The sequence below is a fragment of the Rana temporaria genome, chromosome 2 (genome assembly GCF_905171775.1).
Source record: "Rana temporaria chromosome 2, aRanTem1.1, whole genome shotgun sequence".
In the NCBI taxonomy this organism is placed as follows: Eukaryota; Metazoa; Chordata; class Amphibia; order Anura; family Ranidae; genus Rana; species Rana temporaria.
The window spans coordinates 424,641,024-424,659,895 of record NC_053490.1 but is presented as its reverse complement, the minus strand read 5'-3'; the positions used below and the strand labels follow the sequence as shown (position 1 = coordinate 424,659,895).

Genomic DNA, 18,872 nt, shown 5'->3' with positions numbered 1-18,872 from the left:
ACAGCGATCTGTGCTATTAAAATGCACTGATTAATGTGTAAATATCACTGTCAGGGAAGGGATTAAATGTGTTCCCTGGGAGGTGTTTCTATCTGGGGGGGTGGGACTGACTGGAGGAGGAGAGAGATCTCTGTTCCTAATCACTATGACACAATGACAGGTCCTCTTTATACTCCTATACATGTATAGAGCCATAACAGGTCCTCTTTAGTTATAATGATATCAAATAAAATCAAATAAAGGATGTGGGGCATTTTGGTTGGCGTGATTTTTTTTTGGGGGGGGGGGGGGGGCCCATACAACATTTTGCTATGGGGCCCTGTGATTTCTAGTTACGCCCCTGCCCAAAAGCAAACATTTATTATAATGCAGATGTAGTAGCTGTATTGGTTTCCTTTTTTAGGTCTTCATCTGGTAATCCAGCAAGTCAAATTTTTCACAGCACAAGTTCTCCAGCAGAATAGATCAGTTTACATTAGACATGTGCTTTTCCGTTTGTAACGAATGGATTTTCGTACATATTTTTTAGTATTCGTACATTCGGATCAATTCGAACATCTGAATAGCTGAAAGTACTAAAATATGAAAATTACGAATAAGCAAAATAACGAACAAGTGAAAATACGAACGTACGACTGGACAATCTTACTAAAATACAAAACACTGAAAATGAAATCTATAACGAACGATTTGCATTCCGTATTTTAAATCCCTTGTCTGTTCGTAATTTCGTATTTTCATTTGTATGTTCGTATTTTCATTTGTGCGTTTGGTAAATCCGTTGCTTTGTCGGTTCGTAAATTTGTGTACTCATATCATATAGCCTCGTACACAAGATTGGACTTTTCCGTGGATTTTTGTCCGATGGAAATTGGTTGGACTTTTGAAACCGAAAAAGTTTGTCCGATGGAGCGTACACACGGTCGGATTTTTTGGAAAAAGCTAATTTTGAATTTTGTTGGCAAAAAAGTCAGACCGTGTGTACGGGGCTTAAGATAAAGTCTATCTTAATATGGATTAGCCGCGTGTTGAAAATGAAACTAAAATACGAGATTGCGAATGACCGCGCCGCGATGTATTTCCGAAAGTACAAAATTACGAATCCATTAAACGAAAATTATCTAACAAAATTTCGAATCAATGAAAATAAATTAGACAGAATTACGAATCATTCAGTATAAAAGAAAATAAAACCGTTACGGAAATACGGGTCCGAATAGGAAAACTTGCGTCTTACAAAATTACGAATCCACGGAACAAGACGAAACTAAACAAAAAAAAAAAACATTTTTTTTGTTGTGCACATGACTAGTTTACATGGATGAGACCAGACTTAACACTGGCATGGGTAATTAAAATGATCAGCTTTTATTTATTCATGCAAAACCGTTTTTTTTTTTAAAAAAAAACTGTCTGCTGTAACTGCTTATAAAAAGAGTGGAGTTGGCTTCAATTTGTTAGTGGTTCTAAATCTAATACATTTACACTCTCCCCCCCCCCCCCCCCCCAGACGGACAATGTTGTCGTCTGTGGTGCCTCCTAAAATTGGAGAGTGCAAAATCTGGTTCAGTTCTGCAAAGAAACCAATCAGCTTCCAGGTTTTATTTTAAAAATTGGTGTCACCCCCCCTCCACCATCTATAGCCCCCCTTCAGTACAGACCACCCTCCCTCAGTACAGACTCCACCAAGTACAGACTCCCTTTCCTCAGTATAACCCCCCCCCCCATCAGTATAGACCTCCCCTCAGTGCAGACCCTCCTTCCATCAGCATAGACCCCCCAGTCTAGATCCCCCTCCATAAAAGCATAGATCCTCCTTAGTGCAGACCCCTCCCCTCCATAAGAAGAGATCACACTCAGTGCAGATCCCTCCCCCCTCACTCCCCAGGCTATATATCTGTCCAGCTCCCAGCCCTCCCTCCATTATCAGACCAGGCTAGACATATACACTTCTCATAGTCCCACACTAGCTCTCAGGTGTAATTGAGTGGCGTACCGACACCATGGCAACCCCCCCTTTTCACTCAGGGCTCGGGCCAGCGGTCGGTCACCCCCATCGATACAAGCCAACACCCTCCTGGCGCTCCCACCCATTACAGCACCAGCTTGGGGCCATGGCAGGCGGCTAGGCAATTAGTAGTACGTACATACATACACCCATCCCAGCGGCAGCTGAAGAGGAGAGAACAGTGTGCAGCTGCGCCGCCTGGGCAGAGATAGTCACCGACACACATGTGACAGGCTCAGCATGCAGCAGGGAAGTAGGAGGAGGAAGAACACACAAAATGACATTTCTAAAAAAAAAAGTAATTTAAAACTACTTGCGGCTATAATGAATTGTCGGGTCCTGGCAATACAGATAAAAGTCATTGAAAATGGCATGGGTTTACCCCCAGTCCATTACCAGGCCCTTTGGGTCTGGTATGAATATTAAGGGGAACCCCGACCCACAAATGTTAAAACAAATAAAAAAAAAAAATGGTGTGGGGTTCCCGCCAAAAATCCATACCAAACCCTTCAGGTCTGACCCGTCACTAGGAACGATACTGCCTTGCTGAAAGAGGCTAGAGAACATTATCAGTGTGGAGTCACGAAGAAGAAAGAAAGAAAGAAAGAAAGAAAGAAAGAAAGAAAGAAAGAAAGAAAGAAAGAAAGAAAGAAAGAAAGAAAGAAAGAAAGAAAGAAAGAAAGAAAGAAAGAAAGAAAGAAAGAAAGAAAGAAAGAAAGAAAGAAAGAAAGAAAGAAAGAAAGAGAGAGAGAGAGAGAGAGATTCCTCCAGTCTGGACTCAGTAACCAGGTATTATGGCTGAGCACCCAAGGACCAGACAACCCTAGCTTAGGTACAAACTGGAACTCTTTAGTTTAAATCCACACAGAATATGTAGCACCCAAGATCAGGTGAGCCCGATCACATCAATGTATACAATGCAAACTATAAAACAGGAATATAAAAAGTTAAAATAGCTAAGGAACAGTCAACATAAACATTAAGCTAATTAAACAGCTAGTCACTAAACCCACAACCCAGGATACACAAAAGTACATTTCCATAAGCATAAACATCCCACAATAGTTCGATAACAAGGTAAAGAGAACACAAAATGTATTACATCTCCAAGAGATGAGCAGACATCCATAAACAATAGATGACTCAATTAACAATTGAAATTCACACCTAGGAGGCACACAATGGGACAAAGACACTCATAACACCTCAAACAGATATATCTTGTGGTGTTGGCAGCCCACTGATTTTAATAGGTTGCCTTAATTCAGTGCATGCTAAATCCACAACATATTGAGCATTAACACACAGCAACAGCGTAAATGGGCACATCAAGTTAGTACTGTTGGAGTCTCTATGAAATCCTATCATATGTACATGATTTTGCTGAACACAACACAGCAACATATTGTAATGTTTATTTTCTCCTATATTATGTTGTGTATGCTGGTGAATTAGGTTTTGAAAGCAGTATTATAATTGAGCCATGAAGCATTTAATTGTAGGTGTCTACATGTTATCATAGGCGGACAATAAATATAGGATTTATTTTAGATAGACTGTACATAATTAGCATTAATTTTCATTATCTTTCAAGTAGAATGTTATCCACAGTTCACCAGATACATTTTTCATAAATTGCATATCACGTGCAATGCATCATTGTCTCAGCAACTACTAGTTGCAAAATAGCGTCAAAACAGCTTCTGGTGGAGTTCTCCTTTATGCTAAACAGACAAAATCATAATCTAATTTTTTTTCTCCAGAGTGAGTGAAATGTGCGAGTCTCCCATATCTCTTGTGATAAAGAAACCTCAATTACGAGAATGATACTGCCAAAATCATTAAGAGAACCTTTTTGGAAGGTAATAGAAAAAGGAAAAAACACATCTGCAGAGAGATAGTGCTGCTCACACCGAGAACAAGTATCAAGGGTATTTCCCCCAATGGGGTTTTTGGGCAGCTCAATTGTTGAATTATATACAGTGTATAAAAAAAGTTTTTTTTTTTATAATAACATGTACAAAAGAGATTTTCTGGTAGTTCAGGTATGAGTTACGGTAGTACAAAAGTGATTACAATTCCATACATACAAGTAGCAAAAAACAACAAATTGTCATACAGCTTGGCATGTGTAGATACAAGCATGTGGCAATTCCTATCGCGTTTCAATCGTTAAAAACGGGTCTTCTTCAGAGGTTTTGTTATAGCTAGGAGAGATTTACAAAATTATTAAATGTTTTTACAAATATCCCCCCATTACTTATAGGGGGAAAGAGAAAGAAAAAAATAAAAAACACAAAAAATTTACACAGAGGATTAGCAAAATTACCAGGTCAATATGTATGGGTAAGGAACAATCTGAACCGAACTCTTCCATCAAGTAAAGAAGGCCACAAAAGATTCCCAGGCTGGTATCCCGACCCCTCCGCACCTCAATACAGGTCACCCCCCCAAAAGCAGAGTGGTCACATTCACAATTAGGGTTGCCACCTGTCCGGGATTCAGCCAGACAGTTTGGGTTTTGAATTGGGTCCACCTGAATGGACTGTGGCTCCTCAAGTAATCAAGTACCACAAATGTCAAGTGCACAGGTGAGCACACAGGCCCCTCCCCCATACACGGACAGGAGAGAGGGCTTCATCTGCTCCTCCTCCTCCCACCCCTACCCCTCTGTCTGCCCACCCACATTCCCCCATGTTCTGTGCCTCAGGAAAGGGATGTGTGGGCTGGAAGTTTGAAGCTCAGCAACTCAGCTCAGATACATGGTGGATGGAAGGTTTCGATGCCTGAGACTTCATCCTCGGGTGAATGAGCTCACCATCCAATGTCTGTAACTAAAGTCTCCCTTCTCTCTCCTGCCTCCAAGTAAGTGAGTACACTAAGGTAAGGGGTGCCCTGTGGACTCTGATGTAAAGGGGGTCTTTAAGGACCCCAATTTAAGGGGGAATGCTGGAAACTGATGTTGGTCGGAGGTTTGGTGAGCAGTAACTCCTTTACATCAGAGTTCCCCTTTACACCAGAGTCCACAGTGTTCCCCCTTAAAAATAAAATTGCTGTGCGCCGCTAAATTGTTTGGGTTTGACTTGAAGAAAAGGTGGCAACCTTATTCACAATTCAACTACCAGAAAATCTTTTTTGTACAGGTTATTAGAAAATAAAACCCTTTTTATACATTGTCTATAATTCAACAATTGAGCTGCCCAAAAACCCCATTGGGGGAAATACCCTTGATCTTTGGAAAGGAATACCCACCACGGCACTATATAAGGGGGGTCAATAAACCCAAAGCATTTTTTTATTTTTATTTAAGAGGTAGACTTGGGCTTATATACATAATTTGTTGACATTCTGCCAAACATTCACTTTAGGAAAATTACTAGTTTAAATTTTAAAGGACAATGACATATTCACCACCAGTGAATGTTCAAACAGAAGAGAGAATATTTAAAGAGAAGTATGGCCAAATATTTTGGCCATGCTTCTCTTCTGGGTCACAGGAGTGTACATACTTAGGCAGGCTATACACATAGCAAATTTATTTCCTGTGACCGTGGGTTACAGGAAAGAAAATTGCTCAAATCCCCCATCAACACAGACAGTGCTGACACTGGAATCCCTCCCACTGATGCTTTTAATTCTTTAGGTAGGAGAGGCCGTCCCCGCCAGGAGAAGACAGCAATACCAGCCGCTAGCAATAATCTATGTAAAATGTTTTTACTTTTTAATATTTCCCTTGTGATTAAAAAAGTATTTTGATATCTGGTAGGCTGATTGTCAGTGCTGGGACAAGGCCATTTGGTGCCCAGGGCGAAGATGGCAAACTGCGCCCCCCCCCCCCGTTTTTAAGAAACAATCAATGTCATTTCAAAATAAGAATATACTTAAAAAAAAAAATTCGGGTGAACTCCCGCTTTAACATTAGATTGAGGCTCATTTTGGGCAGCAGAATCGGTGTTTTTTTTTTAAAACAAAGCAGTACTTACCGTTTTAGAGATAGATCTTCTCCGCCGCTTCCGGGTATGGTCTTCGGCACTGGGCGTTCCTATTTGATTGACAGGCTTCCGACGGTCGCATACATCGCGTCACAAGTAGCCGAACGTCGGTGCGGCTCTATACTGCACCTGCGCACCGACGTTCGGCTACTTTCGGAAAATCGTGACGCGCTGTATGCGACCGTCGGAAGCCTGTCAATCAAATAGGAACGCCCAGTCCCGCAGCCCATACCCGGAAGCGGCGAAGAACATCGCTCTCTAAAACGGTAAGTACTGCTTCGATTTTTAAAAAAATACCCGATTCTGCTTCCCAAAATGAGCCTCAATCGAATGTTAAAAATTTAGTTTTTGGGTGAACCTCCACTTTAAAAAACAATACAAATTCAATTTATAGCATTAAAAAAAAAAAAAAAAAAACGCAGAGGTGATCAAATACCACCAAAAGAAAGCTCCATTTGTGGAAAAATAAATAAATATATATATGATGTCAATTGTTATTTGGGTACAGTGTCGCATGACCGTGCAATTGTCAGTTAAAACAGTGCGGCACCGCAAAAAATTGCCTGATCATTAAAGGGGTAAAACCTTCTTGAGCTGAAGTGGTTAACACATACAAAGAAAAACCCTCTCTTACTAATAACTAGTGCGATGTGGGAAACCCAGCGATTCCTGTGCGGGTTCCTGCATTGCATCTAAATTGCCAGCAGTTCACACCGACATCTGCAAACTGCTGCGGTTGTCAATGTGAAGTTAAGGACCCCCCCAGATTGGTTTGCATATCGCAGTGTGTACTGTGAAATGGTACAGGAATCGGATGGCATGGGTGTGAACACCTATGCCATCCGATTCCAGTGCGGACCAACAAAAAAAAAAAGGGCCCTGCACCATTTTGGTCCAAATGTGATGCAAATTCAGCCATACAAACTGTAAAGCATGCATGTCAGGAAAGTCTGCCAAAATTCACATGCCCCAATCTGTATACTTCCACTGAATCAGAACAATGCAGTCAGCATAAAAACCAAGCAACTGGCATTTTCAGATAAACAGCAATGCCAACCTCCCCTGTTTCAAGTTAGATTTCCTTTAACCTGACTATTGTTACTTTAATTAGGCATGTGCATTTCGTTTCGAATCGAAATTCGGACAAATTTTTCAGTATTCGGACATTCGGATGCATACGAATTCCCAAATTGCAATATTAATGAATTTACCGAATCCGAACGAACGTTTTCGATTCCGAATCGAAAACACGCGGACGAAATTCGATCGGAATTCAAATTTTTTTTTTTTTTTTTTTTCGAATTCCGTCCGCGGGTTTTCGAAATTTTTTTTTTTTTTTTTTTTTTGGAATTTCGATCGAATTTCGTCCGCGGGTTTTCGATTTGGAATTCGATTTTTTTTTTTTTTTTTTTCGAATTCCGATCGAATTTCGAAATTATATTCGAAGAGAGAATTTTCGAATTCGACCGGATTATTCGAAATTCGGTCGAAAACGAACGAGTTCCGAAAACGAATTTAACACATGTAACGAACCTAACTTAACGAAATTAATTAAATAACGAATTAAAACGAAACGAAACGAAATTTTCCCTTTTGCACATGCCTAACTTTAATTAATAATAAAAGAGCAATATTTGTTAGAGATGAAGAAGCTCTCCAGGAATAGTGTATTTCCTTATTTCTGAGTAAGGGCCCCTTCACACGTAAGTACAAACAGTCCGTTTATTACAAGTCCGCAACCATCCGCGTCCGCAAAGATCCGCTTTTGCGGACGGAAGAAAACCCTATTTTTCTTCAGTCCGGCGGAACGGATTGGATGAATACGGACACACGGTCCATATTCATCCGATTCCCCATAGGGGAGAGCAGAGCAAAGACAGGGCGGTCTCTGCACTGTGTGCGGGGACCGCCCTGTCCGCCGACAGCTCAGCGGGGATTAACGGAGGAATCCCCGCTGAGCCAAACGGGCTAACGGAGCGGATCAATTACGGATCCGCTCCGTGTGAAAGAGCCCTAACACATAACTATCAGACCCCCCCTCCATGCATTTCAACCCCCCCTTTCCACACTACATGCTATCAGTGTTTTTGAAGCAAGCTCTCCTCTGCCATCACCCACATAATATTCAGCTGTAGGATGTTGAAGCTCTTTTCTCCCTCCATTCAGTAACAGCAGACGATGGCAGTGGCTCATCTCAGGTCCTCCATGCTGCTGTCCACTTCATAGAATGCTGCCCTTCGTTTCTCTACAGCTTTGTCCCTCCAAAGGACACACATAGGCTTACTGTAGAGGTGAGCAGGAGGAGCCTAACATGCAGGGAGGGGATAGGGCAGTGATTGCACACATGCGTTTTATTTTTTATCTCTTTGTCATTAGCAAAAAGCTACATTTCTCTGCTCCGCGGAAACAAACTAAAGTACGCTTTACCCTCACTCCCCAGCGCTCTATACACAGAAGGAGATGTTCTCCGTGGCTGTCCTCCTCTCTTCCGCCCACAGGCTGCTATTGGAGGGAAGAGAGAGCAGTCTCCTCCCTTTAGCAGCTATCGAGTTCCTGCTCTGCCTGATATTGATAACACCACCGTCGCTTCTGTAAGTGAGAAAACTTCAGATCAGCGCGGCTCCCGTGCGCCCCCCTTCATGTGATACCCCGCCCAGGGCACCCGACCCTTCTGCCCACCCCTTGTACCAGTCCTGCTGATTGTAGCTGATGAACTTGGAACCATCTATGACCGGCCTTATAAACTCTTGTTTGTTTCTGCATACAGTACATAACGCATATACAAAAAAAAAACCCACACACACACACACACCTTACATACATCCTAAACAATCCTAAACTAAAACATCCTTTGATTTTGCTTTTAAATGTTCTTATATCTTCTGAGAAATCCTCACTTCCTATTCTTCTGTCTAACTCCACACAGTAATGCAAGGCTTTCTCCCTGGTGTGGAGAAAGCCTCTTGAGGGGGAGGGGGCGAGCAGGAGTGTCAGGACACCCAATAAAACACAGCTCTTTTCTCTATCTGCAAAGTAGAGAGTGTCCTGACTTGCCTGCTCGCCCCCTCCCCCCTCAAGAGGCTTTCTCCACACCAGGGAGAAAGCCTCGCATTACTATGTGGAGTTACAGACAGAAGAATAGGAAGTGAGGATTTCTCAGAAGAAATAAGGACATTTAAAAGCAAAATGGAAGGATGAGGTAAGTGAAGGAGGACTGCACAAAGGTAAAGGAAGCTATTTAAGGAAACAAATGTTTTACCTTTACAACCCCCATAAGGGTTTCATGAAAATGACTCAATTCTTTTTGAGGCTGAGGGTCATACTTATGTGATCCTGGACATCGCACTTGATTCGCACCGCATTGCTGTGCACATCAAATGCGAGGTCTGTGCGATGCAAATTCAGTCAGGCATACAGTATGTATGGCTAAAATCGCATCACATTTGCAACAAAAATGGTGCAGGACCCTTGTTTTAATCCACATGGATCGATTGAGTGTTCAGACCCATCCGATCCATTTACTGACAGCCCCAGATTTGGGTCGGTCAGTAACTTTATACTGACATCCGAAGTGTGAACTGCCTGCGATTTAGATGTGATGTAGGAATCCACACAGGAATTGCAGTTGTTCCCACATCGCACCAGTGTGAACCGAGCCTAAATGTTTGGTAAAGGTTTGCAGAAATTACGACTTACATCACGACTTGGGCTACGATTCAAAAATTCTGTATGTACAATACGAAATAGGCTTATGTAATAGAGCGAAAGTGGTTTACAGAGCAGACGAACCCATCAAAATCATATTTTATTGATATGGAATCTGTAAACTAAAATCTGTTACTAAAGATAAGTTTTTCATTTTTTGGACGTCATCACGGTTCTTTATAATGCTTAAAGCGGAAGTAAACTCATCCAGAAAACAGTTTAATTTCTGACAAGTGCAGGAAATGTAGCACTCCCCTTGTTGTGCTTTAGCCCAGGTTCACACTGGGCTGCGGGAGTGAAGCCGTGCGAGGTCAGCTGAACTCGCACAATTTCACTCCCGATGGCAGTCCCGATTTCCGCCGGGATTTCAGAGACATCTCTGCAAAAGTAGGAACTACTTTTTGAAATCGGTGCAGGGCAGGAGATGCAGCGTTGTACTGATTAGGACGGTGCCATTGCCGACAATTGCCGCCGATTTGACATCTCAAATCGCATCTCAAATCGTACCAGTGGGAACCAGGCCTTCAACCAAATTGTCAAACCATCCAATGGCTGGTGTCTAAACTGATCACATGTGCAGCATTATGGCAGTTGTAGATTAAACAGAGGCAAAGATGGCAGCATCCTTGGCTGAAAACTATAGGGGGGGGGGGGGGTGGTTACTTACACTTTAATGCAGGGATCTTCAAACTACAGCCCTCCAGCTGTTGCAGAACTACACATGCCATGAGGCATTGTAAAACTCTGATACTCACAGACATCACTAGGCATGGTGGGAATTGTAGTTCCTAACTTCCTGAACCAGGACCATAGTTTGAGGACCCCTGCTTTAATGTAATAGGTGTAACTTTATCCTGCTCTGAACAAGCTGTGTGCCTGCATAGAAGTTAAAGTCCTTTCACACTGGCATTTCATCTGTCCATTCTCGGGTGCAATACAGAAAGTAATTCATCCCTATAGGCTTGCAAATGTACATGGATGTTCATCCATTTAGGCTCCTTTCACGAGGGGTGGATTCCATTCTGATCAGAGCTGAGCGGGCGGATGACACCATGAACACCCGGCTGTCCAGGGATGCATGGACTACCAAATCAGGTTCACCTGAAAAAATTGACAGGCAGAGCTGATTGGATCAACCTTGTGAAAGGGGTCCAACATCCACCTACATTTGTGTCTTTTTTCCAGTTTAGACGGATCTGAACGGATATCATTTATTTAGGACAGTTTTTAGAAAATAAACATTCCTTGATTGTACAATTGTCCCCTAAGATAAGTTTCCTCAAAAAAAAAAAAAAAAAAAGGGGGGGGGGATGTATAAACCAACACGTGCAAACTGATGTAAAGTCGGTATTCATCAGTTTTTTCTTAGTAAAAACATGACTGAACTGGTCTGGTGATGCCCGTGTTAAAAAGGGTCCCCATCTCGCCAGAAACTCCAACCACGGCACTTCCGGTTTCTTTAACCGATCAGTAATTGGAGATTTTGACGAATTGTTGTTTGGACACGACCAGGGGTCAAGTCCTGGGGGGAAAAGTGTGGGAACTCCCACCCAAGATCCACTCCCCCACCAAAAAATAATACGCTCATATGCATAATTAATAAACCGCATGTTTTAATTACTAAAAGCAGTTATTTCTAAATCCCGCAATAACTCGTGGCAAACCTCCGCAATGTCTCCTGGGAATAATGACAAAAGCTCCCAGGAGACATTGCGGCATCGAGGAAGTGACGGAAAATACCCGCACACTACCCGATGAATCCATATACAGGAAACGGGCAGTAACATAAAGGATTACTTAGGTTCGCCTGCCCCTGACAGTGACTCGAGCTGGGCATTGCCGCTTAGTGAAGGATTGGCTCGGGCGGCTCGGCTGCTCTAGTCCTGCAAAGGGAACTGCGTTCCTGCTGTGAAAAAAGTGCAGGAACTCCGTTCCCACGCGTTCCCGCAGGACTTGAGCCCTGGACACGACACTGGCAAATCGAATACAGTCCGGTACAGGAAGATATAGCCGCTTTGACAGCACAGCGGCTAACGAGGACAAAGTTGTCACCGAGGCAACCATTTTGTTGGCTAGTATCGGTGCGGAGTAACAATCACTGCTGCACAATATCGTACACTGGACTGTATTTGGGTGGTGGTGTTGTGTCCAATACAGCAATTCATCAAAATCTCCAATTACTGATGGTTTAAAGAAACCAGAAGTTAAAGCGGAGTTCCACGCAAAAATGGAACTTCTCCTTTAAGCGAAGGTGACCCCCCTTGACATGCCACGTCATTTTTTTTGGGGGGGGGGGGGGGGGGGGGATACCTTCTTTTTAAAAAAGACATCCAGCTCCCACCTTCTTTCCGGAACTCTGGAAGGAAGATCACCTCTCCCCCACCCCCTCCGTGCAATGTTCTGGGACAAGTCACAGGTCCCAGAAGATTGCCAGCCAATTACAGCATGCAGCACGGCTTGTGCATGCACAATGCGTGCCAAACAACGGAGAGGAGGGGAGAGTAGCGGGGCTTCATTCGCCCGCATTGCTGGACCGTGGGACAGGCAAATGTTTGATTATTAAAAAAGTCACTACACTTTTTGTAGCTGCTAACTTTTTTTTTTTTTTTATGGATGGAACTCCGCTTCAAGTAGTTGGAGTTTGACGAGTTGGCTATTTTGCCAGAACACCGGCAAGAGTTAAACCCCATCACTTCAGGCTGGAACAATGTCTCAGTAGCTGAAGGAGAAGGTTTTGACTACAGTGTATGTCTGGAATGGAAGTAACAGGTACAGTACAAATGGATACACTTCTTGATAACACAACACAGATATGTTTTCCATCTTTTATAAACTTGGTTACAAAATGTGCACCATTTTTTTTTTTTTTTTAAAACAAGGAAAATATTCAAAAAATAAATCCACAGAATATATAAAGAATGCCGAATATACATGAGGCCAACATGCAGCTGTATACATGATTAACATTCTTGATTTACAAGTGTTTACCCATTTTGGATAGAGTTAGGCAGGTTTAAACTAGTGTGAATTGGATGAGGGTTTCCCACCACCCAAGTCGCACAGCAGGAGATTGTGACTGTCTCTCTATGGAGCATATCTCGGCACCGGCTCGGTGCAATATGAACAGGAGTCCTGTGCGTCTTTTGGTCCATATTTCAGGTCCAAATTCAGCCAAAAATTTGGGCTGAAAGTGGACCAGAAAGGGTGAACGAGGACGCATCGGACTCCTGCTGTGAGCCTCTGCGTACTCACATGTGAACCCAGCCTGAGCCCTGGTTCACACTGGTGCATTTTGACATGTCAAAATCGGTGGCATTTGCCGGCAATGGCACCGTCCTAATCGGTGCAGAGCTGTACCGATTTCAAAAAGTAGTTTCTGTAAACTGCACAGATATCTATGAAATCGCAGCCGAAATCGGGACCGACAAGCGGGAGTGTAATCGTGCAAGTTCATCTGAAGGCACAGCTTCATTCCCTCAGCCCAGTTTGAACTTGGGCTAAGGGAGGGTATTATTTTCCACCTATCTGGGGAAAATTGGGGAGATTTTCCTTCAGGTCTTGCCCTATAGCCGAAACAGGATGTGATAGGAAATGCCTCAACAGAACTAGTGTCCCCTCCTCTATTTCTTGTTGACAACTCAAAATTTATATTTTCTTTTACTTTGGCTCTCTGTGATAATGGTAAACAGGGCAACAAGGGTGAATCTCTCTAAAAGGGCACCTACAGAAATAAAATACCCGATAGGTGTTCTAATCCTTCTATAATCTAAAACATTTCAGATGTTGCAGCTTATCAGTTCTTAGATGTGGTGGATGCATCATTTTTTTTTAGACTTTATTTTTACCTGCCGATACTGCCAGCATCTATTTTTCAACTTCCTTAAACCACTTGCCAACCAGCCGCCGTCATTATACTGCGGCAGGTTGGCATGATCCCGTGAATCGCCGTAGCTGCATGGCGGCTCGTGAACTCGCTTTCGTGGGGGCTCCCATTGGCCAGCGGGGGAGCCAATCAGCGATCATTCCCCACAGTGACAGAACAGGGATCTGCCTGTGTAAACTGCAATATATTAACTTTTTGTTTTCAAACTTCATATCCCTTTCAGATTAAAGCGGAGGTCCGAAATTATATATATATATATATATATATATATATATATATATATATATATATATATATATATATATATATATATATATATATATATATATATATATATATATATATATATATATATATATATATATAGCCAGCAGCTACAAATACTGCAGCTGCTGACTTTGAATAAATGGACACTTACCTGTCCAGTGTGCCCGCAATGTCGGCAGCCGAAGCTCTCTGCTGCCATCCTCGGTGAGGGAATCGGGAAGTGAAGGGCTGCGGCTTTATTTCCCCATTCACTACTGCGCATGCACGACTCGTGCTGCACGTCCTAACTAGTCCTCTCTGTCTTCTGGGACCTGAGTTTCCCAGAAGACAGAAGGAGCGTGAATTCCTGCTACCAAGTAATAGGTAATAGTTTAAAAATCACAAATCCAGATTCATTTATTTGCCAAAACACTTTTTGATATACAGCATTTCATTAACAAAAGAGGCAAAATTCAGAAGCCCCAAATAAATTGCGACTGTAATACAAATATAATGAATTCACTAGATTGTAGGACCAACTAAAAGAATGCCTTTCAAGGTGCACTTTTGCTACAGCAAGATATCCAACTCCAAATAAAATTAACATAGTACACGCATGTACATGAGATACTGTACGCCAATATCAAGGCTTGCATTCCATAATCAATCTTACCATCATATGGACCCCTAAAGCTCCTGGTAACGAAGGTACAGAAATAGAGCCCAGCACACAAGCAAACTGTCAAAGGATGCCAGTTAATAAACCACACATGCACCTATTCTAGAGGAACCTGCAAAGATCCAAGACTACAGCGTGAAGGGTTAATTCTCCACACCCACGCAAAAAAAGAAAGAAATTAAAGGGTCATTAATCAATGTCTCTTGGCAGCACAACCCTGCATTAAACCTATCCATTCAGAAGATCCCCGGGTTCCTAAAGACAGAAGATTTCTAGAATAGACCTGGCACCATTTCACTGCCCCAATTTTGTATTTTTTGCACTGAAAAGTCTTTGATGAATCCCAAAAGCATTCACAGCACACGCAAACATTAAAAGAGGACAAGTGGATCTGGGAAGCAATCTGTATTTCACATCAGTCTTAATTAGGCAATTCGTTTTATTAACCCATGTAGCCCATATAGGGGGAAAAAAATATATATATACACACACAACTGTGGTTAATTGCTTGTGACCTATTTTATAGGCAAAAATGCATTTCATGTACGTGCATTTTATTTGAAATGGATTTCCTAGGAAATGGTTAAAGAACAAGAACAGGGGGTGAGAATGATAGCAAAGCAGATAGAAAAAAAAAAAAAAAGGGTAGAAGTTCACAGTGTTGGCAGGTAAAGTACTACGGTCCCCTGTTCATCACCAGCACAAGTGTAGGGATGGAGTGCAGTGACTTCATAGGGATGGAGTGCAGCGACTTCATAGGTCGTGTCATTTTGCCAAATTGAAACCTGACAATTTCATATAACGAGGTGCAATTTTTTGGAGGGGGGGGGGGTATGCATGTAGAAGGTGTACGTTTAGGTGAGGGGGTGTCATTAAAAGGTAATTTACTTTCTGGGGGGGTATATTGAAGGTTGTTTAGCTCATTTCCTTTGGTGCTGTTTTTATGTGGGTACCGTTTTATATTTATTATTGTACTTTTACATTTCCCCCCCCCCCCCCCTTCCTGCGAAAATGTAAACGAATGAAGGGAAGGGTGGTTTTGTTTTTCTCCTAAGGGTATATTTAAACGTAGTTTATCTCATTTTCTTTTGGTACTTTTTTTTTTTTTTATTTGATCATCATTATTTTGGGTAACGTTTTATAATTTTACTTTTTTACTCCCCTTGCTGTAAATAATGCAAAACTAATCAAGGGGGGGGGGTGGTTTCTTCTAAAGGGGAACATTTAAAAAAGGTACTTAATTTCTTTTGATGCCGTTTTTACTTGGATTATTTGAGAGCTGTTTTGTATTATTTTACGTTTTTAGTTTTGGTTGTTTGTTTCCCCCCTTTGCTCTGAAAATGTAAAAGACTAATTAAGTGAAGGGTTTTTTTGTTTTTGTTTTCTCCTAAGAGTATATTTAAAGGTAGTTTAGATTACAGTATTAATTTTGGTGCTGTTTTATATTACATTTTACAATAATAAGGGGGATTATGCGCAACGTATCACACAAATCTGTGTGATACGTTGCGCAGAATCCCACTTATTATTGATTTCTGTTTTGTGTATTGTAAACACTATTAGGTTTTGCTGCACTGTATTTATTTTGTTTAGGGTATTGCATATTGAGGGGGGTCCGTATTAGCGCAAAAGCACTTGTCACTTTATTACATTTTACAGTTTTTTGCCCTTTGCTGTGAAAATGTAAACTAGGGAAGGGAAGGGTAGGGTAGGGTAGTTCTCCCCCCCCCCCGCAGGTCTAGGATAGTTAAAAGGGGCTTTCGTAAACCTTCAGGCCCATTAAAAGCCTACTGTACCCTAAAAATTTGATTTAAAAAAATAAAACAAACAAAACACACTCCTTCATTGACAATTTTTCCTGAAATTAAAAACTCTCAATCATTCATAGGTGCAGGTCTATGACGAGGTATGCCTGGTCTACTAGGATCTCCATAGCGTACGCAACCGGGGAAGTTCCCACGTTTCCTCGCTCAGGTCTGCGCCTTGATGCGCACAGGTCGTGGCAATTACCTGTAGTAACGCAATCCACAGCGGGATCATAAACAAGCGTCAGCTAACGGGACATCATAACACATTTACGACAGACGCTCACCAGGACGTCAAAAAAAAGGCAAGAAAAAATGCACAGTACCTTTCATCCAGTCCACCACTTGGCTCGGGGACCATTTACTCACAGGTTCCATAATCAATGCCATATTAAACTTTGCCAGGGTTTGATTAGCCACAGATAACCAAAGAGATGTTATGTACAGCCCAAAGCCTTGTCAGCCTCCCAGGCTCTTGGAATTGCCAGCAGCACAAGAGCAAGCTTTGTCTTCTAGCAGACAGTTCTCAGGCTGGGTGGAAAGGCAGCTGTGGATGTCAGCAATGCTGGGATGTCGCTGTCCAGTGGTGCTCAGTACATGCTTTCCATAAGCAGCATCAGTTCTCATGCTGCTGGACAGAGCACGCCTCTCCACACTGTGCACAATGCTGCTTCACACCAGTCACTCCAAGCAAGCAGCCCCTTCTCTCTTCACTCTTTTCTCCCACCTAACACCCCCCCCTCCCCTCCCTACATGACATCATCCCTCCACCCCCAGCCACAAAGATTCCACCACCAACTCTTCTCTTTCTTTTGACAGTAGCTCTTCTGTATGAATGCTCCATGGTCAGTCCCTGTTCTTCGCACTGACGGAGCAAAGCTGCAGAATAAAAACAATCTTTTTTTTTTTTTTGTTTTGCACATCTCTGATTTAAAATATATGCCCTAGAATAAAAAGCAGCGTTCCGTAACCAACGGCAACCTGTTGATTATCATCTCTGGCTAAAGGTGAAGGGCCAGATTCACATACATTTGCGGCGGCGTAACGTATGTCATTTACGTTACACCGCCGCAAGTTTTCAGCGCAAGTGCTTGATTCACAAAGCACTTCCCTGTAAACTTGCGGCGGCGTAGAGTAAAGCCGTCCGGCGCAAGCCCGCCTAATTCAAATGGGGCGTGTATCATTTAAATTAGGCGCGTTCCCGCGCCGAACGTACTGCGCATGCTCCGTTTTGTAATTTCCCGCCGTGCTTTGCGCGAAATGACGTTGCGCCGACGTAATTTTTTGAACGGCGACGTGCGTTACGTCCTTTCCTATTCCCGGACGACTTACGGGAACGACGCGGGAACGACGGCCATACTTTAACATGGCTGGCCTAAATATAAACCATTGAAATAGCAGTCGCAACTTTACGATGGGAAAAGCCGACTAGCGACGACGTAAGAGAATGCGACGACCGCGCGTACCTTCGTGGATCGCCGTAAAGAGCTAATTAGCATACCCGACGCGGAAAACAATGCAAACTCCACCCAGCGGGCGCCGAAGTATTGCATCCTATGCTCCGTTTTGAAATTTCCCGCCGTGCTTTGCGCCAAATGACGTCGCACCGTCAGGTACCTGTTACGGCGTACGCCACCGTAATTTCAAATCTGCGTCGGCGTTTCGTTACGCCGATTCTCAAAGGCAGTTACGCTGTAAAAATAGGCTTCCTCCACCGACGTAACTTGATTGCGGCGGCGTAGAATTGTGTGCAATATAACTTTGGCCGCTAGGGGCGCTTCCATTGTTGTCGGCGTAGAATATGCTAATTTCTTAGATACGCCGATTCACAACCGTACGTGCGCCCGGCGTTGGTTTTTTACGTTGTTTGTGTTAAGACTTTTTCGGCGTAAGGCTGCTCCTGCTATTAGGAGGCGCAGCCAATGTTAAGTATGGACGTCGTTCCCGCGTCGCGATTTGAAAATTTTACGTCGTTTGCGTAATTCGTCCGTGAATGGCGCTGGACGCCATTTACGTTCACGTCGAAACCAATTACGTCATTTACCGCAATGCACGTCGGGAAATTTTAGGGACGGCGCATGCGCAGTATGTTCGGTGCGGGAACGCGCCTAATTTAAATGATCCACGCCCCCTACCGGATCATTTGAATTACACGCGCTTACGCCGGCCCCTTTTACGCTACGACGCCGCAACTTACGGAGCAAGTGCTTCGTGAATACAGCACTTTCTCCTGTATGTTACGGCGGCGTATCGTAAAACCAGAACGCTTTTTCTCTGTGTTTCTCTGTGTTTGCATTATTATTATTATTATTATTATTATTATTATACAGGATTTATATAGCGCCAACAGTTTGCGCAGTGCTTTACGACACGGGGGCAGACAATACAAATCAATACAAAGGGATCAGAGGGTCCTGCTCATTAGAGCTTACAATCTAATGCACTGCAATGCACAGAAATGTCCATAAACGCATCAAAATGCAACACACCTCTCATCCACAGCAAACGGTCAATGGAAACATGCCTTTGAAAACAAAATGCAGAAAAACAGGCA

General features: G+C 42.8%; 1 protein-coding gene across 5 annotated transcripts in view; it reads right to left on the bottom strand.

Moving 5' to 3' along the window:
* The window catches only part of CNKSR2 (connector enhancer of kinase suppressor of Ras 2), a 382,062-nt gene extending 365,039 nt beyond the window's left edge, over nt 1-17,023 (bottom strand). For all 5 annotated transcript variants that reach the window (XM_040338243.1, XM_040338244.1, XM_040338245.1 and 2 more), the window contains exon 1: nt 16,645-17,023. In XM_040338243.1, the coding sequence (XP_040194177.1) occupies nt 16,645-16,708 (64 nt within the window). In that variant the 5' untranslated portion in view covers nt 16,709-17,023. The remainder of the gene's footprint in view (nt 1-16,644) is intronic.
* Nucleotides 17,024-18,872: the final 1,849 nt, after the last annotated feature.